Source organism: Onychostruthus taczanowskii, unplaced genomic scaffold (assembly GCF_017590055.1).
Source record: "Onychostruthus taczanowskii isolate IOZ18803 unplaced genomic scaffold, ASM1759005v1 scaffold61, whole genome shotgun sequence".
Taxonomy (NCBI): Eukaryota; Metazoa; Chordata; class Aves; order Passeriformes; family Passeridae; genus Onychostruthus; species Onychostruthus taczanowskii.
In genome coordinates this window covers 2,364,918-2,390,000 of record NW_024503790.1, presented here as the reverse complement: position 1 = coordinate 2,390,000, position 25,083 = coordinate 2,364,918, and the positions used below count along the sequence as shown (strand labels likewise).

The 25,083-nt window shown below is 42.6% G+C and overlaps 1 protein-coding gene across 1 annotated transcript in view; it reads left to right on the top strand.

Annotated features, from left to right (window-relative positions):
* The window catches only part of DHRS3 (dehydrogenase/reductase 3), a 28,297-nt gene extending 4,710 nt beyond the window's left edge, over positions 1–23,587 (top strand). The window contains exons 2-6 of the mRNA XM_041419546.1: positions 18,007–18,150; positions 19,333–19,452; positions 20,236–20,474; positions 21,471–21,596; positions 22,765–23,587. Of these exons, the coding sequence (XP_041275480.1) occupies positions 18,007–18,150; positions 19,333–19,452; positions 20,236–20,474; positions 21,471–21,596; positions 22,765–22,849 (714 nt within the window). The 3' untranslated portion in view covers positions 22,850–23,587. The remainder of the gene's footprint in view (positions 1–18,006; positions 18,151–19,332; positions 19,453–20,235; positions 20,475–21,470; positions 21,597–22,764) is intronic.
* Positions 23,588–25,083: the final 1,496 nt, after the last annotated feature.

Genomic DNA, 25,083 nt, shown 5'->3' with positions numbered 1-25,083 from the left:
TGGTCCATGAAGCATCACCTCTGCCTCAGTCTCACACACTGGTAGCTCTGTCAAGGCTCATGGCTGTTGATACTCTAGTGAGCCAAAATGGCAGAGAATGTCTGTGTTAATGAAATGGGAGAAGGAGAGACTTTTATGAGTTTATGATTTAATGCCTATGAAATAAAAATCCACTTCCAAAGCCTAATGGTGTTTTGCAAAAGCTGTACTGTATAATCCAGTTAATATTGGAAAGACTGGCCCCTTTGAACAGTATTTCTTGTGCTGGAGAACAGCCCTCTGCAGATGTGAGCAGTCAGGGGGTGTAGGGGCTGAATGGGTTCATTCACTGCTCAGTAGAGTGGGAAACTGTGCCTGGTTTCCTGAAAGCCGTTTGCTTTTCCTACAGAAGTTTCATTATAGTGCCTTTGCCAGGAAGTTGTCAGCCCTGGTTTTGATAGTCTCTTGTGAAGAAGTTTTGATTCCTATGTCTTTTGTATGTCTTGATCTTTGTTAGGCTTTCTTTTAGAAAACTTTGATCTCTAAAAATTTTCCTTGTCATTTTAATTTACTTTGTTCACAGATTATCTAATTTGAGGTGTGATTGAACGGGAAAGGGATGCTTGGTTCTTAGGCATTCTGCATTGCTCAGTGTCAACAAAACCAAATAAAAGTAGCTGAAAAAGATGTTAATTATAGGACTGAAACAGATTCCCCAGCTCTAGTATGTAATTTAGTGTTCTTGTTTATCTGACAGTGACCTTGGAAGTGTTTCTTGGGCCTTTCCAGAAACACCCAGCAGCCCTGAAATCTCAACTGTTCTTTCTATCAGTATTTTCACAGTGTTTTTCAGTCAGACCTCAGTGTCTGCATTTTGGAAGATTTCTTGTTGTTTGGTTGTGCTGTTCTCTTTCAGTTCAGTGCAGTTGGGATGGGAAGAAGTTGAGGGAGGAAGCAGCACCAAGAAAGGGATGGATGGGAGCTGTGCAAGCACACACTGCTGCTGGATCCTGGAGTTTCCCTCAGTGTTTCACTTTCTCCAGCAGAACTGAAAACCTCAGAGGAATTACAAGTGCTTGAAAGCCTTGTATAATTGGAGGTATTTAGCTGAGTAAGATTTGAGGCTATTTTTTGTTTAGGCTGAGAGTATTGGCGAGAGGTTATGTAAAAAAAATGGTATCAGGTCATAGAATTTAGCTTTGTACTCCCAGTAATGGAAAATTTGGCAAGTTTTGAGATGAGTTTATCAATGGCACACTCTTCCCACACAAATTGCATCTGTAGGTGTATGAATATTTCACTTTGGGCTTTGTGAATCACATTGACATATTAGTTCACAGATTTCACAGAATCCTCTGAGTTGGAAGAGACCCCATAAGGATTATTGAGTCCAGCTCCTAAGTGAATGGCTCATATATTATTGTCCTAATTTGTATGAATTAGTATATACCTTCAAAAAGCTTCTTTATAACACATACCAATGATGTATGATCAAGGATTAACTGCACTGTGACTAGAGCTGGATATTAAATTAATACCAATCTCCTGACATGAGGGCAAAGGCCACTGCTGCTGTTTCAGAGCTGTGACTCTTTTTGAGGTGCAGGACAGAAGCTATGAGTGTCTCCCATGGATTCAGTAAGAGTTCTTACTCCAAAATGTCTTAAAATATTAGCATTCTCAAACATTCATCTCTGGTTGCACTTTCAGAACCTGTAGAAGTCTTGCTAAACTGCAGTGGAGAGTTTCTCTTGCCTGGCATCAGATTCCTGGTGCACTGCAATGGGAATATGCCCCAGGCTCCATCCAGATGTGCTCTAGTGTTCCAGACCTGGAACCCTTTCTTTTGTAATGTCCAAAGGTGTATAATTCCTGACTGTGTGCTGGGGCAGTGGGGAAGGGATGGGAAGGCATGAGATCCCTGTAGGAACCCCAGGAAACCCTCCTGCTTCTGTCAGCTTTGAAATCCCGTGTGCTGGGCCAGTTGTCAAGGAGACACTTTTGTTCTGCAAGTAATAACTGATTTCTGACACATTCATTCCTTCTCAGCTCAGAACATGACTAGACCTGATCTGGCCACCCCAGAGAATATTAGTCCTGATAGAAGGAAAAGAGCTGGTTTGAAATGGCACGCTTTCAGAGCTGAGAGACCTGATTTTCCTCAGAAACTGATTAATCACCATGTACTTGTTTTTAACAGGCATCATGACTTAACATGATGAAATTAGAAAGCCTTTAAAATTAGGTTTATAAAAGAAATGGGCACAGTTCTGATGTACATTACCCAGTGCAATATGTCAGTGTGGTGCACTACATTTAAGGTGGCCTGGTTTCAAAAGACTCAGTGTAAAATTTACATATATATCTATTTAGATTTCAGTGCTAAGAAACTGTTGCCAGGTGAGCATCTGTCCCTGTTCTGAAAGCTTTTCCTGCCCTGTGATGGTACCACAATGACACACAGCCCATGGGTCTAATGGATTTCTGTGCAGTCATTGTGAAATGCAGAAAAGTAAGTGACCATTTGGAAAAGGCAATCTGACATTGTGTGAAAAGGATAATGTAATCTAAAAGGAAAATGCACATTTTCTATGCTGTAGATATCTTAGTGTAATGAGCATACTTACCTGTAGTGCAAATATGAGGTTGTAAGTGATTAATCTCTCCTGTTGTGTGTGTGGTTGGAAAGAAACCACCATAGGAATGCAGCAGCTTCAGGGATATGTTAAATGATGGTTACTTTAATCTTCCTTAAATTTAAGCACTTAATCTTACAGTGAACCAGTAGAGCATGTCACAACTTATCAGCAACCAGAAGTACATGAGAAGAGCTGGGGAGTGAATGTTTTTCCATGTCATATGAAATAATGCATTAATTTGAAACTTTTGGTAAAGTATGAGAGCATAGATCTGATGGGGTGGCTTTATGGTCTCCAGAAAGGCTTTATTCCTCCAAAGATTACATCCTGACAGCAGCTTTATTTAATGGCTTCCTGTTGGCAGCTCCCTACTTTGTTGATTGGATTTAGGGATGGGCAGAAGAGCCCTTGTTTGGAGTCCCAGGCTGCCGTGGCATGAAGCCTGTGCTGGGTGCTGGTGCCAAGGCCAGCAGTTGGAATAAATGCTGAATAAGTGTCTCTGCCTGGCAGGCACTGCCAGAATTTATCAGCTCTCAGATCTTTGGTGTCTGTGAAGCAGCCTGGGCTGGAGCTGTTTTAACTTATAATTTGGAACATACCTGTGTTTTGTTGCTGGGTATGTTGTAAGGAGAATAAATCATGTTAACAAGAAGTGGTACTTGCAGAGTTACAGTCTTGTCATCTCCCATCAAGACACAGTGATGTAATGAGAAAATACTGTCCCAATTGAGACCATGCTGTGTTGGCACGCCAAGATCCAGCACTTTTTAACATGCTGAAGGTCTGGCACCAAGGCAGTTAAATGAGGCTTCCCACTAAATACAAGGACTGTGCCAATGCTGTAAAAAATCTTAAAGTTTCAAAGATGAGGTTATATATTAATGCCACTGCAGTGCCTCAAAAACTGACTTCACACCAAAGACTGTTTAGCATAAAGATGCTAAATGTGCTCTGTAAGAACAGCAGATGATGATGCTGACCTCAGGGTTGGCAGGGATAAAATAAATAAATGTGACAGTGGAGATAAAAACCAAAAGGTGACAATGAGTACCAACACAGAACTCTGCTGATGAAAGCCAGAGACTGCAGCACCACTTGTTGAGCCAGTTTCAAGTTTTGGAAGAGGAATCACAGCAATGGAAGTTTTAAGGTGGGGTTTGAAAAGTAGCAGTAGTTTTGAAGAATGTTTAGAGAGGTGCAGGAAGTGTGGTAGAAAACAGACAGGATGTTCTAAAAATTAATGCTGGGATGTAAAGGCTGCAGTAGACTTAATGCTAAATGAAAGGTGAGGGGAGTATGGATAAAGTGAAAGTGAATACCTGGAAAGTGAAAACAGAGGCTCAGAACTGGCAAGCTGGAGGGGGAGGCAGTGAAATTAAAAATGAGCTGACCTGGTCAAGCAGTAGAGGAGGTGCTTGATCCTGAGTGGGGGGTTGGACCAGAGGACATCCAGAGGTCCAGAGCCTCAGCCAGAGTCTGATTCCAGGATTCTCAGTCTCATTTGGACCACAGGAAGGAGGAAGATGGATTTTCTGAACTTCAGGGCTGGCAGGAAGGTTTTGGGCCATGATGTTTCAGGCCACTTACCTGAAGTGATTCATCCCTATTTTATTTGTGTAGTTTCATCACCTACAGTGACTTGTAAAAGTGCTGCTGAGTATTTGTGTTGCATTTATGTCATGGCTCTGGCACAGGCTAGAAAAAGTCCCAGACTTGTAGAACTGTTTCCATCTGAAGCACTGTAGGTAGTTTTTACTGCATTATAAAAGAATCAAACATGCTGTTGAGCTAATGTCTGATTTAATTAGCCAGGCACTGTAATTTGCTTTAAGAGTGACCATAATCCATGCATACAGTCCTAAGCATTTGACTAAAACATTTTAAAGGAATCAAAGATTTTATTATTCTGAAGGCTGCTGTGGAAACCTGCTTTATTAGAGTGATACTGTAGTAAAATTACAAAGGAGGAACTTAGAAAACTCTGAATACACTGAGTTCCATTTCTCCAAGACATCAGCAACATTCAAAGTCAGCATATCAAGAACTATCTGGTTTTACATCAAACTGCCAGGAACTTGGCCTGACAGTAACCTGAAAGGAATGAAAGTATCAAGGCAAGTTAAAAAAAACAAAAAAACCCAAAAAACCCTGAAGAATTAGGACAAATAGATGACAGTGATGTTCACTGAAGAATGGTTAATTCATTCTGCAGGAATGATGGGGAGAAGAAAAAAAGTAACAGTTCTCTTGATTGCCTGCCCATAATATTGGACAAGGGTCTAGAAATTTGGTGTCTTTCCCTCTGAGCAGTTTGAAAATGTCAGCTAATGATTATTGAGTATTTAAGTGTTGAGTGTAAGTTTGCGTATTTGTTTTAAAATCCAATAACAAATGCTAGTTAGTGTTCAGTGTTCGCTTTCACTTTGATTCCTGTCCCAAAATGAAGACACAAATCTAACACAATTGCTGCTTCAAGGTTTTCTGCAGGAAAGGGAGACTGAGAAGAAAAACTCCTCAAGACAGAGAACAACAGCCTCAGAGCTTGACCACCGAGAGAGAATAAGCTCTGGCCTTTTAAAACCCGTGCTTATCAGGAATATAAAGCAGAAATTATTGGAGATTTTTTTAGCTGGGCCCAGACTCTGTTCTTCAAAGCATCCTGTCAACATCCTGAAGAGTCGAACAAGTCAGACCCAGGCGCTGCCAGATCCATTGGCTGATAACACTGACGCCAGCAGAAAAGGGTCAAATACGTGTTGTTTGACCTTTATCCCAGTGGGGATTAAATTGATTCTAATTAATAGACTTGGGAATAGATGGGTACCTTGGCAGAGTTTGTAATTAATTTAAATTGTTCATCCCATTAGTTTAGCCATAAACTACGCATAATTACAATGGGATTTTGTGGACAGCTGCCCTTATGTTGCCACCTTCTTAATTACAGTTTACTGACTGCAGTGCTGCAGAGCTTATTTGTTTTGGTTAACATAGGGATTTCTCTTACACTGCCTGAGCAAATGTGTTAGTGCTCTATTTATGGCAATAAAATCATGTTTGAAAGCACAAATGCAGCTCTGCTGAATCAGTTGTGCTTTAGGTGTGTGCCTGTGAGGTAAACCTGGCTCCCAGTGTGTAACCAGTGACAGTTGTACCTCTGAGTACACTTAACCAACATAAAATTGTACATATTTTGAGGTGGTAAAATGATGCCTGGAAAGACTATGTCTGTGATTATCCTGTAGTATGACACAGTTTTGGCTACAGATTAGAAAGTCTGTATAAAGGTGGGGTAGCAATTGGTGTGACTTGGCTAATAATTTATTTCTTCCCTTATCTCAGTGAAAGAGCCAAGAAAAATGGGTGCAGATGGAGTTTTCACTCAGTCATTCATTTTCCCTTCTCTTGAGCAGTACAAGTGTATCCATGGGTACTCTTTGTCATTTTGGTAGGTTCTCTTTCCCAGTAAGTCCTGGACTAGAATCCTGCTGTCTGAACTTCTGTGAGTGCTGGCCTGTAGCAGAAAGTCAGACTTCAGGCACTGAAGATCTTACTTCAGTGTTTCTTAGAATCTTCACTAAGGAGCAGATGTCTCCTTTATGGTCAGGCCTACGTTTAGAAGACAGAAGTCACCACTTAAAAAACCATGATCTTTTATGTGCTTATGTTTGTTCTATTTGCCCTTTGAATCACCAGGTACACCCAGGATTTTCTTTGTGTCTGAAGAGCTGACAAACTTGCACCATTTTACTTGAAAGCAGAAATCCTTAGGTAATCTTTTTACTGGGCCTCAAGAAAAATCTCAAATATACCAAGTTTAAATTACGGGAGTGAAGAGCTGTAAAGACACTGAGCAGTTTGTCTTCCCATGCTCTTCAACAGAATGGATCAGCAATAGCAGTGGGCAGTCAGATATTTTCTGCATGAACATTAAATTAGTGCTTGTCTTCGATCTGTCATTCCAGTCTCCTTGCTGGCAGTAAACACAGACAGCTTGTCTCTGATCAGCACTTCCCTGGGCAAAGCTTGGTGGAGAGGGAATGGAAAATCCTGACACCCCCTTTCAGCAGCTTGGTTTGATGTTGACTACAACCTCAAATTCCCTGTACCCAACTCCTAAAAAAACCTCCCCAGTGAGGACAAAGTCAGCCTTAAGGAGGCGAGGTCATGCTTCCAAGTGGGACATTAAAGGCATCCAGCTGGGACAAGTGCTTCTTTCCCAAGTGGGAGCAGTGCAGGGCTGGCTCTGGCCGCAGTGAGCTGTCAGGAATTATGTCAGAATATTTCCAAGGCCCCTGGGAAATGCAGGAGTCCTGCCTTGCTGAATTGAGCCGTTTGATTTTGGGTTTGGGATGTGCTGGTTGTGCAATGCCTTTGCTGCTTGTTCCTGGACTGTGATCCAGGCCCCTTAGGGACCACTGTCCGTGCTGTGTTTATGTTTGATGTGCTTGTGGAAGTAGGTTTGTCTCTTCAAAAGCAAAGTCTTCAGCCATCAAAAGGGGCTCCAGGGTTTATTTCCCTGGATGATGGTGTGCAACTGTGGCAGATTGCTCTGTGACACCTTTTCTGACGAGAGGGGTGGGGGTGTGTGTGCACACATGTGTGGGAAGGGGATCTGGCACTTGGTGTGTCCTTCAGAGCCAGAGTTCAGCAGTGGGTCAGCCAGCTCCTCCTGACATCACTGCACTTGTTTACAGCTCTCACTGAGCTTTCCTGATGCCTTTGAACGCTGACACTGTCCCATCTCCGTCCAGGGTTTGTGCAAAACCAGAAATTTACAATAGCATCTTACATTTAGAAAGGGGTTCTAGTTTCTCTTCCTCACTGACTTCAAAGGGACAATAAGAGATAGAAAATTCTTAACCACTGAAAATAAATTATGTTTATAAAATAAATTATATAAAATTATAAGCTGCACATTTTCAGGTTGTTGTTGAAATTGTAAACACACTAAATAATCAGAATGCTGGTTATAGACTGGAAAAAGATCCATCTCAGAGGGAGTTGATATATTTGGGATGAAGTTAGAATGGTTTCTTTAGCCACTGGAATCAGTAAAAACAGTTAAAACCCTTTTGGTTTGCATTTGAGTCTCAGATTTAGGCCAAGTAGTGCTGTTTGTTTCAGAATCCAGGTTTCTAAGTGCAATTCCAGCACTGACAATCCATCACTGCTGCTCGTGGGGATTGCTGTCCTTCAGGCCAGTACTTCACTTGGGTTTGTCACTTTTATTTCAGTAGAAGCAAAAAGTGGATGTGAGTCAACCAAAAATAGGCCTGTTTTTTTAGGGCTAAATTTCACACACTTTCTTGGAGCAGTTTCCAGATCCCCAATGCTCTGAAGCTGCTGGCAGGGAGGGAACCCTTCAGGCAAAGAGCTGGGCTTGTGACTACCTTTGAACACACTGGGAATTATTGTGCCTCAACATTCTATTTCTGCCCCTCAGTTAAATCTCAGTTGCTGACCAGGTTACTTTATGTAGTTTATTTTATTGGAAAGTCAGGTTTGTCTCGTTCTGTGATAACTTTATTGATTTTGTGTTCACATTGATGTGAATTAACTTCATTTTGCATTGCAGTGGCCTGAAAAGCATGGAGTCACATCCAAAAGATGGCAACTTCAGGCAGCTGTAAGTCAGGAGTATGCTAAAGCTGGATTTGTGACTGCCTGACCAGCACCTCTTGTTTAATAACTACCATTGTGGCAAAATCTGAATTTGAAATGCTTTGATCATTTCTGGGAAAAAGTAATGAGCATGTATATAACTTTTTGGTTTTACATATAGATATCATTTTATTTAACAGAGCTGTGCTGTTTTTCACATTTTTTTGAAAGCAAGGTAGCTACTTCATCTTAACAGTGTATTGAAAAAAATTGTATGATCAGTGAAAAACCCTTTTTAAGCCACGTTGTACCCCTGGGTGGGGGTTGTGCTCTGGGAGCTTACAGTCCTCTGATTCCCATCCTCCTTCTTTGACTTAATAGACTGAGAGAGTTAAATATGTCCTGAAAACTGCCATTTGTACAACTCATGAATAGATTTTAGAGATTCTGCTCTGTTGCATAGCAACAGCCACCATTAAAAAATAACATTTTGAAAAGCACATGAAAAGATAGGCAACCAGTTAAGCATTTCAATATTGAAGCTTTCTTCTAAGCAGTGTCCTTTATTTCTTCAACTAAAATTGTTACAAGAAAGGCACCTTTTGACAGCTTTTATACAGTTTGAAAATGGTAGCAGTTCTCTTTTTCTAGAGGCAGAGAAAGGCTTGTAGGGGAGCTTGTCTGGAGCAGTTGCTGGTGTTCAGTTTATGCACAAATTTAAGGCAGGCTATTTTAACTCCAATACTTCTCCAGTAACCTCACGGGAGAAGTTATTTTTTCAGTCAAGAGCTGCATCCCATTATGCACATGGATGATCTGGAGCACATTTTAGCCCTTTCTGGAGGGCAGTTTATAATGACAGCATTGGGAACATTATTCACCCTTAGGTTTCTGTGGCTATTTTTGTTGCAAACCTTCTCCAGCTTAACAAATTTAAACCCTTCCCTAGTTTTTATTTTCACTGATATTTTGAGTATACCATCGAATTGATAAATCTATTTTTTTAATTTTTATAGAGCTTGTAGAGAATTTTTTTTATATATTCCCCAAAATAAGTGAAGTGCTGATGAGCTGCTCATCATGATTTAGCTTGGAGCAAAACTGAAGGTGTTCTGAATTAAAGCTGACAATTCTTTAAACTGGTAATGCAGCATAACTAATGATTTTATAAGCCATGCAGGGTCTAGCCTAGGAGTCAGTGCTGTCCTGGGGGGATGCAGTGCCCAGCCCTCCACACTGGAATTAAAACCACCCAGCATTTCAAGGTTAGGCTGCTCTGCTCCAGCATTCATCTCAGAAATGGAAAGGCAAACTCTACAGAAGAATCCACTTCAACTGGCACTCAGTTTGTAGCTCTTGAATTCTTCTTTTACATATATTTATATTGTCAGGTTTTTCCATTTTAGTTAAGAAGAAGCACACTTTTCAGTTAATTGTTGAAGAGGCAGTTTGTGGGCAGTTTTGCCCAGTCAGGTGAAATAATACTGTATTGGAGCCACTTTTTAATTCCACATGTCCTTTTCTCCTAACATTACCTTGTAATCTAACTTCTGGATTTTTTTAGCTTTCCAAGAACAGTTACTGTTCAGTGTAGACATAACTTTGCATTGTAGTAAATGTCTAACTGTCTTACATGAACATTTAACCTGCCATAGGTTCTTTACCCAGATAGTTATATGCTGTAAGTAAAAATAATAATGCAGCATTTTGGAAGAAAAATGTGCACACAGTTAAACTTCAGCGATGCTGAAATGTCCTGTCAGACCATCATAGTAATTTCTTTTTCCCCTTTGAAATGTTATTTACTGACTTTTTATCCCTTCATCTTGTCTGCTGTGCTTGCAGGACAAAAGGGCTTTCTGCACCTGCATATTTCCCCTCCCCACAATTTCCTGAGATCTGTGGACATTTTTATAGGAATCTGGATTATAGGGATGCCATGCCAAGCAGACGGAGGCGGCAGCAGCACACTAGTTATTTTTGCAGGGTGGAGTATTATATTTCTCTTGGTGGATGTCTCCAAAGCCTTACCTCAAATACAGAACTTTTCTAACCCCTCTCCCCACCCCCAGATTTGCCACTTCTTCCTGTGCTGCAGCCAGAGAATCTTCCAGTGTTGTAAATGAGAAGCTTGACTAGGCCAATATTCAAGCAGCAATCAATTTATTAATTAATATGGTAAAGTATGAGCAATACAGCGCTGGGTACAGTGGGGGAAATTTTCCCTCCACCTGCACGCTGATAGTTGAGGCTTACAGGTATTTATAGGGGTACTCCTAAGCTTTCTCAGCAGTTTCTATTCCCAATTTTTACGTCACAATTCTATACACTATTGTGATTTAGTTTCTCTCAGGATGTATCCCAGAAAGGAGTATCCCCAGATGGTGGGGTACGGCTTCTGAAAGAAGAAGGAGCTGTCCCAGCTGGTGAGGTCCAGATTCCAGATGTGGGTCCACCTTTTAATTGCAAGGACTATAAATCTCATAGCAGTGATGTCCAGCTTCCCTTGGTCAAAACTATCAATCCTTGAGTTGTTCATCTTCCTTTCTCAAGCTGCTTTTCACTGTTTTGTTAAGGCTTTGAGATAAGCATGTTTCCTTTTTATATATTCTAAAGCTATAGTTTCAAAGATCCTTACTACAAGCAATATTCTAAAATTATACTTCAAAAGGTTATTATTGCAAAACTCTTTAAGGCTTAGCTACAAGCAGAAAGTTCCTGTCAAATAATTCAAATGCTCCTAAATCAACTTAAGACTTACAAAGGTTAATTGCGAACAAAGGATAAGTTCAAAGGCCTTCTTCCACGCTTTACCCCCTCAGTTATTTATTAGAATTGTCTTTATAAGTGTCCCACGGTCGGTTTCCACACGTAGCACAATCACAGGTTGCGTGTGTGTGCCTGACACCGAACACGGCGTGGCATTTCACAGAAGCAGGATCTTCCTCGGTGTGCCTGCGGTCCCTGCAGCAGCAGCAGCAGCCTGTTCTCACACACGGGCTGCCAGGCCATTCACCGTCACCACTCTGTCCCTTTTGTACCCCACAGATGCTCCCAGGGACCGTGCAGGGTGACGGCCTGCGGCCCCTCGGTGCGCTCTGCCGGTTTGACCCTGTGCCGGCGTTAGTGGAATTGTGAAGGCTGACTCCTGCCTGACCTCCCCTCGCAAACACCCTCACCCTCTCACCCCTGCCCTTCCTCCCTGCTCCAGGGCAGTCTGCAGAGCAGCTCCTGCTGCAGACGAAAGCAATTGGGGGGAAAAAAAAAAAAAAAAAACTGGAGAAAAAAAAAAAAAGTCAGCGTGGGGCCACCTGTCCTTACATAGTCCTGGCTGTGAGAACAGTGGGCATTTGTTCACTTCTTCACAGGGAGCTGGGCTTAAATGCCTGTGTGCACACGGAAAATCACACATTTTCTTTCCAAGGAAGGTCTCTGTTGAACAGCAGGCAGGTGTTGACCTACTCCTCTGTGATTTTTTTTAGGTGCTGTTTGGTTTCTTTAAGAGGGAAAAAGGGATGACCGGGGTACATCTGGAATTGACTGTTGTTTAGGTGAATAATGTTAATCCCATTGAGTGCTAAGTCAACATATGAACTAGTAAAAGTTCTGACTCCAGACTAAAATGATTGGAATTCACTCCTTTAGTCGCCTTCTGAAGTCTCTTTAGCCCTAACTTTTAATCTCATTACTAAATGTTACTCCTGGACTTAAACCAGTTTATAATAAAGTCTGTGGTTTGTGTTTACCAGGGTGGCAGGATTAAATTTAAATTCAATTCTTACAGGCTTTACAACTGCTAAATAGTAATCTTGAAAAGCTTGCATGTGAAATAGATACAGAAGCTTACTCTCTTGATTCTCCACGTTAACATGCAACTTTTCTCATACCTGTCCTTTCCAGCTTTGATATTCACTGTGGGAACTGAGAGAAATTCTCCACTGGCCTGTTTTATTTGCTTACCTTTACAGAAGTGTCACTAAGGGGCTGGGTTAAGTATTTTGACCTACTTCAGGCATCACAGGGCTCTTTTTTTTTCCCCTTTCTAAAGCAAAGATTGGCTTTTCCCACTGCAGGGCCACACCTTTCCCTCTCCCAGTAACGAGCCTTGAGCTGCCTCTCCCATGGAGGACTCCTGAAAGAACTTGTCTGCCTTTGCCTGGGGCCAAGAGAGGGGAAGGGCTGGAGGAGAAAATCTGCCACTGACAGGCAAAGGACGTGGAGCTTTTGAGGCTGTGGGATTTAGCTTCCCTTTCTCACGACACGCACAACTCTGCCAGGATTATGGGACACACTGGAATGCAGGTTTTTTTCCGAGGACAGGCTGTGAGTTAGTAGTACCAGGCGTTGTGAATATAGGGGGATAAGGCTGGCATACTTCAGTGGATTATCTACACTTTGTGCTTCCTAAAAGTATGCAGGAACTCTGAGTGTTGGGCGCAGAAAGGCTTTCTGTGTTTGAACAAAGGTCTGTGCAATTACAGATACCAGCTCACACAGAGCAACTTTTGTTCCCCTGGACTAGGAAGGAGATTGAAAGGGGGAATGAAATGTGTTGACCTACCAACTACTTCCTATCGCTGCTGAACTGGGGCTGGGAGTTGTGCTTGATTTGTGGAGGCAGCAATAATGAGATCAGGCAGGAAGGGCATTTGTGTCTCTCTGCAACACTTCAATCTTTCACTGTCTTCAGATTGTATCAGAGGATTGCTTCATGAGTCGTAGAATGGAGAAACTTTCAGAATGGAAGTTATATCTGCTAATCACAGCCCACCTTGTGCTGTAACAGACCAAGAGTGAGCAGTTCTTTACTCAAATACAACCCAATAGTGGCAGTTGTGCTGGGACACCTTTCCAGTACTGCTCCAGCTCACTGGAGGCAAAAATTTTAGCACAGTGGGTTTGCTGGAGATACAGTGCCAAAATAATTGCCAACGTAAAAGGGCAACATTCCTTTGCTGCCGTTCTTGAGTTGTGCTAGCAGTAAAATCGGACTGAACAAATTAACTAGCCTTGTAAATGATGTAAAGCTAGCTCTGACCTTGTGTCCTGCAGTAGTAATAGCCTTCAGTCTCTGGAAGCATTGATCACATGTTTATATTGTGGTTGATGGCAGCTTCAGTCTAGACCAGTTTATATAAATTAGTGGCTTTATCTGATTTTGCGGTGGTCAGAAGCATAACTCTTCCTGTGTTATGGTGAAAGTCAGGCTTTGGCTCTGCAGTCAGGACTGGCGCTTTTGGCTCGAAGCCAGTGCAGGTCTCTGTTGGACAGCCTTGCCTTGGTCCAACAGCAGCAAAACCCTTCCCTCTGAGTCCCCTCTGACCTCGGGACAGGCCTCATTAAATTAAATCCAGAGTTAAAGGATCCAGATTAAATCCAGAGTTAATCCTCTGGGAGCAGAGGATGCAGTGCCTGCCCCTCCAGCTGAAAGGATTTTCCTAAGGTCAGATAAGGAGTTCTGTGACTCCAGATCGACAGATAGGGTTTGTTTTGCAAAAATCCATTGATAAATCCTGGGAAAATCTGCACCACCAAGTGTGATGTCACAGCCCTTGCCTACTTTGAAGTTCATCAAGGGGAGGAGGGCACGCAGAGTTCCTCCATCATCATCAATCTCTTCTTCCCTGTGTCCAGTGGCGGGATCCTGCCCTGCTCCTCCGGCAGCCTGCAGTGTCAGGATGGCTTTCCCATTCCACCTGCCTCCCTGGCTGCTGCCAGCCCGGGGTCACACCGAGGTAAGCACAGGCAGGAAGCCTTGGAGCAAGATTATCCACCTCCCCTGGCCAATTTTCTGGTCAGTAACTCCGTGAAAGGAGAGAGTGTCTGGTGCAGCAGGAACAGGCAGGGGAGGATCACTAGAGATGAAGAGGGGGAAGAAATAAGGGCTGGATTATTTCCAGGATGGAAAACTAACTGTCCAAGAATTTGTCCAAAATGCAAATTAAATATTCCTCTGTCCACCACTATGTTACGGTGAATGGGTGGCTGTGCAGCATCCTGACAGGCTGGGAAATCATGAACACAGTGCCTCTCCTTTTTCCTTCTCATTTTCCTCTGTCCAGACAGGAACTTCTGTGTCTGTTGGAGTCATTCTCAGCTTCCATTTGGGACACACTTACTGCCAATTCAGACTTGCACTTAGAAAGGAAAGAGGAGACAGACCAGACTCTGAGCCCCATGTCTACATTTGAAAAATTGTGTTTCCTAATAAAATGGACCATTTCTGAAACCACATCTCTGGACTCTGCATGACTGCTGAGCCCTCGAATCCCGGCTGGGGCAGGGTGAAGTAAAGTGGTGCCTTTCTTGGTGTTTACTGAGCAGAGAATAATATTCCTTTGTCCCAAGGGAAGTGAAGAGCCAATGTTTGGGTAACTGGAGCTCATGGAGCAGCAGCAAACAACCCCAGGCCACAGTGGCCGATCAGGTCAACAGGGAGCAGAAGGGTTTGTTCAGGAGCACTGGATGATCATCACTAATGGCACATTTTGCAGAAGAGGGTGAATGCAGGAGCACAGAGAACTGAGGAGTTTGTAGCAAATCTCAGGAGGCAGTAGGAGAGAAAGAACCCAAAAAACATCAGAAAGATCAGAAAACCGCTGTATTGCCTATGCAGAAAGACTGCAAACCAAGCCCTTCCTAAAGATGTTCAGCAGCAACAGAAGCCTCAACTGTGAGACAAATGCAGCAACTCCAGACTTGTCTCGCTGTAAGATCTGATGTCCTGGGAGGCTGGGGGGAAGCCTGTGCCAATTCAGTCTGGCCAGATGTAAGAGAGAAATTTAAAGTCTCATATGATCTCATAGGAGCAGTCAAGCTTGAAGTTGGACCAAAAGCACATTGTATTGAGTTCTGAGTTTTATCCATCTGTAAAAAGTAGCAGAAATGACGGCAGGAGCCCTCACTTCCCACTGGCTCATCAGGGACCTCTCACAAAAGAATGGTCTTTTATTTACTGCCTTTCCCTTACACAGGCTGAAGCCTTCACCTGAGTGTGGACAGTATCAAAGACATGAAAACGTCTCATGGAAAGAAGTCAGTGTTGAAATGAATGTTGTCAGCAGGATAAACAGCAAATCCTGCCTTCCCCAGATGGCCCAGATTTTAACGGGGTCACCTTGCCTATAGGATATTAAAGGTCTCAATGAAACTGTTGGGTCATAAAAAAATAGTATATCCAAGACTTGCATCACAGACAGATGTTCCTTTGACAGGTCATCCTTTGCTTAACTGTTCTTCCATGTATATTTCCTGACATTCCGTGCACCAGTGGTAGCTCCTGGGAATAGGAGGCTCTGTGGATGTTTGAAACAGATTGAAGTGAAGAGTGAGGGATCTACTTTTTATTTAGCAATAGCAGTGTGAAGCACTGGAGTGTTAGATATGTGAGCACAGTTTCCTGCCTTACACTCTCCTTGTCTGACACCTTATTTCTCTTTCTCTCCTCTTCCTGTCCTACCTTCCATCAAGTCACTTCATTTTTAAGTGTGCACATTGACTAATCCAACCCTGCCAAGAGGGTGAAGTTCACCCGGATGCAAAACTCTGTGGGCATCAGACTTGATGTTTGCAGTTGACATTTTGTGCTGGCTTTTTCTTCCCCTTTCCACAGAGGTTTTTCCTTCCCCTTTCCATGTGGGTTGTGAAAGGGAGAGCAAGTGTGCATGTGCTCGCAGCTGAACAGTATTTTGTAAATACTTCCTGAGAGCTTGTGAAATTTCTCACATGTTCTTGATTTCCCTTCAAGCCTGCAGTGTACACATGAAAAATATTCCTCAGTCTAGCCCTGGGATCAGAAGTGAGTAAATAGCCATCAGTTTTACAAGCTTTGAGGAGATGCCAAGCCCTGATGGCCAAGGGTGATACGCTGAGACTTTAGAAGCCAGGCCAGTGCACAAGCTGCAATTTCAGCCATATGCTTTCTTATAGTTTTTAAGTGTGATCACAGCTTTTTCCTTGAAAATTACTTCCCCTGAGATAAGATTTCCCGTGAAATGGCTCTGGCATATTTATACACACTCTGAAGTTTCTGGTTAACCAGATTTGTTAGTGCTCTGGAGAATTTGAGGATATAAATCTTATCAGTCTGGGTGTGTTTGTGTTCACAGATGTGCTAATGACATGGAAATGGGATTAATTGTAAATGTAACTTGTTTAGGAAGTGGTTAAGGATTTGGGTACTTCTGCATTTTAGCCTTGCTGGGCACACTAAAGGCTCTTTGACCCTGCCAGAGATTAGTTTTAGTACCAGTTATGAGATAAGCTTAGCTAGTTCTTAAAAATAAGCATGTTAAAGCTCCCTGCCAGAGATTCGTTGTGGGGTAAGAATATTGCACACATAATTTTATGTTTATCTTGCTGTTATTAAGATAATTGCAGGGATTGAGCTATAAGCAGTGATGCAATTCAGACCTTTTTCCTTCTGTTCTTTCAACTTTCAGAAAACGTAAAGATTCTTTTAATCTTTTAAGTGTAAGTGCACTTATTTTTAACCATTAAAAAATCAATATACTGGTCAGATTCATACACAGTAGTGTGAGGAGGAACTATTCCTGGGTCACACATGCTTGGAAATAGCACCATAATTTTGCATTTTCAGTGTAGCAACCATTTCTTCTCTCTCTTTTGGATCTTGCTCTTAGAGTCACAGAACAGTCAGCTGATTGCAGTAGCGTGCTCCATTCAGCAATTTATTTTTTGCAGAACAAGAGTGACTCACCATTTATAACATAAGTGCTGAGAAGACTTAGTTGAAGAGCAAAAGCCATAGATCAGTTCATTCATAGATATCTTAAGTAACAGAGATGAAATTATGTTCCTTCCAGTAGCCTTAAAATAGAAGCAATTAAGGTGCTAAAAAAATATTGTGGTTACATCTGTTTAGCTGCAGATTAATGTTTGAAGGACAGTGGTGGAAGCCCCATCTCAAACTTGATGCTTTTGCCTCACTAGAAAGAATTGTACTGGACAAAGCCCCATGATGAAAGTTAATGAACCTGGTGACTTTTCAAGTTATTTCTATTTCTGACCTCACTGATGGTGTAGGAATGCAGATAGGGGTGGCTGGTTATGTCTCATTGTAAATCACATCCATGCTCCATTGTTTGAATGCTTGTTCTATGAATATTCACAATTTTCTTTGTACAAGAAGCAGTGTTTAATTTTTATTGAGTTAAAAGGCAGTGGCAAGTGAAATCCTGCATATAGGAGCTGCAAAATAAATTCATGCTTGAAATTTTCACTTTAGAAGTCTGTTGTGGGATGAACCTTTGTTTGAAATGCACGTGAGACACCAGCCTGCAGTCAGCATTGGAAGTAATTCCTAGGCTGAAAAAATACATTTTACTACAGAGCACATTTTATCTCCATACATAAAACAAGTAGAGAACACACCAGATATTCAGGAAGGTTTGTGGTTTTAAATAAATTTGTCATTCTGTACATGTGTATAGCAAAAACAGGGAGAGATTTGAAATTACATGATGCAGAAAAATTTCCAAATATTCCATATACCAGTCACATTAGACTTCAGATGTGAGTTTTTGTTTTAGCTTGTGTTGCTTGTAAAGAATCTGTAAACAGAAGATCAGCAGCGGAGCACAGGTCCCACTTGATACTCCCCATGTAACAGAAAGTCATTGCTTTTCTTAAATGAAGCAAAACAACAGCCCTGGCAGTGAAAACACATCAAAGATTTCCATCAAACCGTTCAAGTCAGAAGCACGCTTTAATTATTTCAGATACGAAACAGAAGCAGTTCGCCTCTAACAAAAGTTCCTTGCTGCAGATCATCCTGTGGGGTCGGACTGAGAAGTGCCTGAAGGAGACCACGGAGGAGATCAGGATGATGGGGACAGAGTGCCACTACTTCATCTGCGACGTTGGGAACCGTGAGGAGGTCTATCGGCAGGCCAAGGCCGTGAGGGAGAAGGTCAGGGGGAAAAACACTGCTTGGGAGGGGCTGGGGGAGCTGGGGGCTCCCTGTGGAAAAAGGAGACTCTGGAGGGGGAGACCCATTATGTGTAATGTGTATTTTATATATAAAGTGTGTATTGTGGAGTATAATGCACAGATTATAAAAGCCTGCCCCTTAGCAGAGTTCACCCTGGAGGTTTCATAGATCATTTCACAAATTTCAGTGTTAAATAACAGCCCCCTCTATACCCATAGGCACGTAAATGGATCAAACTCAGCGTGCTCTCAGCAGCACTTGGCTCACAGGGGGAAAAACAACAGAGCATTAAGAGAGGAGAGAGCACCAGGAGGGTAAATGAAGGACAGCATGAAAGACACAGGCTGCTAAGATGTCAGCTGCATTTATAAACTTCCATTATTAGCCTTCACCTTCATCCTTGCCTCTTCCAAATCAAAGTGCTTTCACTTTAAATAGTGCCATGCACTTCTGGCTCTGCACAGCTCCCTGACAGGAGGGAGCAGCCAGGGGAGTCCAGCTCTGCTCCCAGGGGACAAGGGACAGGATGGCAGGAAATGGCCTCAAGTTGCACCAAGGGAGGTTTTAGATTGGATATTAGTGAAAACATGTTCATGGAAATGGTTGTAAAGCATCAGAAGAGGCTGCCCGGGGCAGTAGTGGAGGCACCATCCCTGGAAGTGTTCAGAATCCATGTGGATGTGACCATCCCTGGAAGTGTTCAGAATCCATGTGGATGTGACCATCCCTGGAAGTGTTCAAAATCCATGTGGATGTGACCATCCCTGGAAGTGTTCAGAATCCATGTGGATGTGGCACCTGGGGAGGTGGGTTAGTGCTGAACACCGTGGTGGAGCTGGATTGGTGGTTGGACTTGGTGATCTCAAAGGTCTTTTCCAACCTTAGCAATTCTGTGATTTTGTGATTCAGTATTTGATGGGAAAAAAAACCATATTGGGAAAAAAGGAGGGTGACCACACAGATAAGATTTTGTACGAAGTCCAGCTATCTGTGTGAGGTGATACAAAGGATTACAAGGCCCATAGGCAAGAATGTCAAAAACCATGAAAATAACAATGTATTTGGGCACTAATGGCTATTCAGCTCTAATGGAAATGGCTGATTTGTGAGGAGAGAGACCGACCCTTTTTCACAAGTTTTTTTTTTTTTTTTTTCCTGCAGGTGGGTGACATCACCATCCTGGTGAACAATGCTGCTGTGGTTCATGGGAAGAGCCTGATGGACAGCGACGACGATGCCCTGCTCAAATCCCAGCACATAAACACCCTGGGGCAGTTCTGGGTGAGATAAGCTCTTGTGTCCCATGTACTCAGAGTTGGGAAGGAGAGGGACACATTACAGCCAGTAGATCTTTCTAAGGGATGCTTGGTAAAACCAGTCTATCTTGAAAACAAGAGAAAAAACAATGTGAGGGGCAAAGGCAGGAGGAAAGAGGTCACAAGAGAAAAAACAATGTGAGGGGCAAAGGCAGGAGGAAAGAGATCAAAAATAATAAAAAAAAAACCCCCAAAAACTATATTTTTTTCAGTAGTACTCAGTATGTGATGCTCTTTATTCCCATTCTGTGATTTCCAATAAAACATTTGATGTCTTTGTCAAAGCCTGAGCTCACAGAGGAGTTTCCTGTGTGGTGATGTGAAGGGAACATCAGAGGAGTGTGGGACTACAGGGAAGGGAGCTGTGAAACTCAGTCCAGTTTGAATCAGACAATAGAAAATAAAAAGAGCTTCTTGTGATTTCATCACTTACTTGAAGACTTTATCCTGTAAAAGTTCTTAAGCATAGAAGGCACTCTGTTCATGGCCTCTGTCTGGGGATACTGCTTATGTATGTGCTAGGAAAGACTTTTGTTGTGTTTCTAAACAAACTTTGCCCACTTAGAATCTCAGAAAATGACAAAACAACGAGGTCCTCTGCCCCTCCTTTCCTTACACAGTGAACAGGAACACTTGGGCTTGTTGTGTCTGTGTCACCTTTATCTTTTTCAGTCAGTGCTATTTTTGTTGTATCACTGCTAAGCAATTTTTTTTTTTCTTTTCTTCTTTTAACTCTCTTATTCTTCAGACCACCAAAGCATTCCTGCCAAGGATGCTGGAGCTCCAGAATGGGCACATTGTTTGCCTGAACTCTGTCCTGGCCTTGTCAGCCATCCCTGGTGCCATTGACTATTGCACCTCCAAAGCCTCATCCTTTGCCTTCATGGAGAGCCTGACCCTGGGGCTGCTGGACTGTCCTGGGGTGAATGCCACCACAGTCCTGCCCTTCCACACCAGCACAGAGATGTTCCAGGGCATGAGAATCAGGTCAGTCCAGGGGAGCTAGAATAAAGCATCTCATTTTAAATGAATCATCAGAATACACTCCTAATTAATGCTTCATTTAGTTAAGAGAATTTGATGTCTCATTTGGCTGCCTGGGAACAGAGGGTCACTTCAGGCCACCTGGGACCCATCAGACTGGTTCCCTCAGTGTGCTGGGATATTCCTGCACCACCCTGTGCTGGGGAGACATTGCTGCTGAGAGAACTGGAAGCTGGCTTTCCCTGCATGTGTTCAAGCCATACCAGACAGGGAGGGGAAGCCATCTGCAAGGTCTGCAATGTTCATGCAGAAAGACCAGTCTACAAATTACTCGAGAATTAACAGTACAAGTTCCTTCTTTATTCACTGGAATACTTAATCCTTTCCCACTGAAAGGAATGACAGCCACTTACTGAAGTGAGACTATCAGTACCTCCTTTTTACCCCTGTCCAAGAGAACAAGTAATGGCTGTCCAAATTAATCTTTTACAGTGGGTAAAATAACCTTTAATACAGCTTGTGCTCTCTTAGTCAAGAAAATCTGCAGTGTCAAGCTCTTGCAGGAGCTGGGAAAAGCCTTATGTTTGGTATTAAAAGCAATGGAGGAAAATATTTGTCTTTCACCTGTCAAGGATTTGAATCAAGCAAAGAGGAACAGAGAGTAAAAGGAAAAACACCATCGCTGAAAAGACAGCATTTGGTGTTGGTTTGCATTCAAATTAAGAAAAGCCCTGAATCAGGGCTCTGATTACTCTCTGCCACTTCTCCCTGAGGGCACCAACATGTACATTCTTAACTGTTTAGCTAAATGGGAACTTGCCTTTCTGCTTTTGGGCATTTTTGGCTGGAGCTGGAATTTTCTGCCTCTAAGAGACATAGCCTGTGCTGGGCATGTTTGATGGCCAGTTACCAGCAATGACTTAGAGTAACAGGACGTGGTCAGTAACACCTTAAAGAAGGAGTTGGTTCAGCTGTAATTATTTTATTTCCTTTGTTCAGGTTCCCTAGCCTTTTTCCTCCTCTCAAGCCAGAGACGGTGGCGAGGAGGACGGTAGAAGCTGTTCAGATGAATCAAGCCTTCCTGCTCCTTCCATGGACAATGCACGTTCTTGTTATCCTAAAAAGGTGAGTATTTCCTTTGCCCAGCAACAGCCTGGCCACCTAGGGAAGGCTGGCTCTGTGTCTGTTCCCTGAGGCAGAGCTCAGGCTGACTGAACTGCTCTCTCATCTCTTCCCTTGAAAGACAGTCATGGAAGCGAAAGGGAGACACTTGGAAATTCCCTTTGGAGATTTTTTTTTTTTTTGGTATAACCCCTCATGAAACCAGTTTTGTTCCCAGAATTTGCATTCCTGAGGTGTAAACTGGGTTTTTGTCTAGGGAATTTCATAATCATTAACTTGCACAGGTAGTTGATTGGGATTTATTAAGTCACTTGTTGAACTCCAGGCTTTTTATTGTGCAGCATTTCTGAACCATAAGGCCTGGACATCCCACCTGCATTTAGAGAGCATTGCCTATGTTATATCAGTGAAACTATTAAATCAATATTTTTGTGTATGACCAGGACTGAAATTTTAAGGTACCTAAGGAAAAAAACCATAACTTCATATCCTGGAACAAGCACAGAGGAAGGACATTCACCGTTGTGTTTCCATGACAGTTTGCACTAAAGCCTTTGGAAAAGCTGCTGCAGTCAGGAACTGAAACAAGGCAATAAGACTTCTGTGGAAAATAATTTCAGTATTGCATTTCAAACAAGAAAAAATAATTCACAGTAAATGCTTTGCTCTGAATGTAAAATTTGGAGTAAAAGTTACCAGAAATTCTGTCAACAAGAAAAAGGGCTGCTCCTTTTTATTTTGAGAATTAATAGGTTATTTTCCATTACAGTAACTGTCAGGAAATCAGGTCTCTATCCATACTTTAGGACAAGGAGGCCACATGCCATGCACAGCCAGATGGCAGGTTAACCAGAGAATGGAGGTTAAATCTGTATATATCAGAGTATTGTATTTAGAAGGAGTAAAACATAATGGTATCTTCCAAGTTAGAGCTTTTACAGACTTTTTTTTGGATAAATATTTCTGTAGAGAAAGAGTGACTGGGTGGAACTTCCTCCCTGTAAGCCTCCTCAGAGCAGGAAACTGATGCCAGTTTTGTCTGTGCCTCTCACTAGCTGGCTTTTGAACATTTGTGTATTTATGTCCATAAATGCATATTTACACCTCTCTCATTAGAACAGATTGAGGGGGTTTGTCTCATCTGCTCCTTTTCTTTCTGCTTCTACACCAGCATTCTCCCCCAGGCAGCGCTTGAAGAAATCCACAAGTTTTCTGGGAGCTACACCTGCATGAACACTTTCAAAGGACGAACATAGGCTGGCACAAGGACTGCTCTGCACTGAACCCAGCACGAGCATGAAAATCCTACAGGACTGTGAATCAGCAAGTCTTGGCTTTCAGCCTGTTCATGTGACTTGTGCTGCTCTGAGGCAACACATTTCTTGCAGGTCATATCCATAGTAACATGACCTTTGCACAGGATTGAGTGAGTGGACTGTGGACCCTTGGAAAGAAAAACAGAAAGTGTGAAACGTTTCTATGGTGTTTAATTCTTTAGAGTTCAATTGTTAAATCTACTCATAGTTTTAAGATGTGATTTTTGTTTCTGAAGTGTCTGTGGGCTGTCTCAGTGGAGAGGCAGCACATCCCATCCCAAACTGCCCTCTCTCCAGAGGAGCTGCCACTGGTTTCATTTCAGCTTTTTGAATGGGGAACTTCGAAATTACTTTGAAGAACTAAAAGATATGGACAGTTCTTCCTTCTCTTTCTTTACTTTCCATCCCATGATGAAGCTGTTCCCAGCACACACTGGGGAAGGAGCAAACCATGAAGCAATGTTTTCTTTGCTAAAGGCCACCCAGGACTTCTCTTTCTGGGCCCAAAAAAGCTGTTGCACTTCCCCTGTGGAGGCTGGACAGGAAGGCTCAGGCAGCAGAGCTGAGAGCTTAAATAGTGGAAGATTCTTTCTGTCACTGAACTCATATGTGAAATTGTCGTTCTGATTTTTTTTTTTGTTCATTTCTGATAAAATATAAATATATTTTTAGTGTTAATCCTAGACTGCCACACATGTAGGCAGCAGCACATTGGGGATGAACTAAATCTAGAGCTAAAGCTAGAGCCTGCTTGTACAAACACACATTCACTGACATAATCCATGCAGAGGAAAATCCATTGTATCAATCTGCACAGTGAAGTGGAATAATGCTCTAAGAGTCAGTACTGCAGTACTGTTGTGCTCATGAGATGTGAAATTTGGGAGCACATTTAGCAAAGACCTGATTAAATGCATTTTGAATTCATCTGGGTATAAACCCATTGTGCTTTAGGGACATTGAATCAGGCACTGATCAGCCAAAAGTGATAAATATGCTTGGACTGAGGTGCCAGAAGCAACTAGACATTATTTATTTTTGTAGTGAAGTATTCTCTTGGTCAGCCTAGGAAGGGCAACACTGCATTCCTGTGCAAAATGCAGTGAGCAGCACATTGGAGCACTACTAACAGAGAAATTAATATAATTGCAATACAGGAAGTAGCAAGTCCAACTGGAGACACCTGAATGAAGTGCCTCAGGGGTGGATGTGTGATTAAAGGAGTGAATTTAGGGCTCCTGACTCGAATTTCGAGCTTTTCTGTAGATGTCCTGTGTGGCTTGGGGCAAAATGCATCACCTGAAGGAGCACCCTCACCTGCAAAGCAGATATTTCTAGTGTTTCCCTACCTCAAAATTGCAAGTCTGACTACCTAAATGTCTGTCAAAAGCTCAGCAAATTCAAATGCAGCATGTTCTAGAAAGGAAAAGCAGTATCTGTTCATAGACCAAGAGGTTCTATACAAAAATTTAGATGAGGAAAAAACCCATATGCCACAATATATCATCTCCTAAAAGACTTCTGAGGTGCAGCAGAAAAGCTGTGAGCTGTGTTTAAAATACTTCTTTAATGGAGACCTGCTACTGAGATGCAGAGGTGTGAATCAGGTTAAAATCAGGTCTGGCCTTGCTGCAGACTGTTGGATTTCTCCTTTCTGGAGCTCTCCAAGAGGAAGAAGCTGCCAGAAGTGCCACTGCTGAATTCTCTGTGCCTGGGTGAGTGTTTGGAGGGGCTCTCCTGCCTGAGTCAGTGCAGAACTGCAACCTGGAGCACTGTGACACCTCTGAACATGTTTCTTAAATTCCTTGGAATTCCTGGATGTCTGAGGCTCTCTGGAGAGGATGAAAAGAAACTTCTCTGTCATTTTGAGACCACCCTAATAGATGCTTCCGCCTTTATTTTTTGTCTTTTCTTTTTTTTTGAGAAGCCCATCTCACTGGAAGGTCAAGTGCCACAAGGGGAGAACCCTTCCAGGATCTGCCTGGAATACTGAAGGTACCAGGTTTGCCAGGAGAGGTTTGGGAGAGGAAGATCTGGTGATACCAACTTTCCCTTGTGCTGTCTGATCCATTCCAGTTTCTCATTAATCCCGGCTGGGCGTGCCAGGCTTGTAGCTGCAAGTGCAGTCAGCTGTGGTGACAGAGCAGTGTCCCCTTGAAATTAAACCTTTGTGC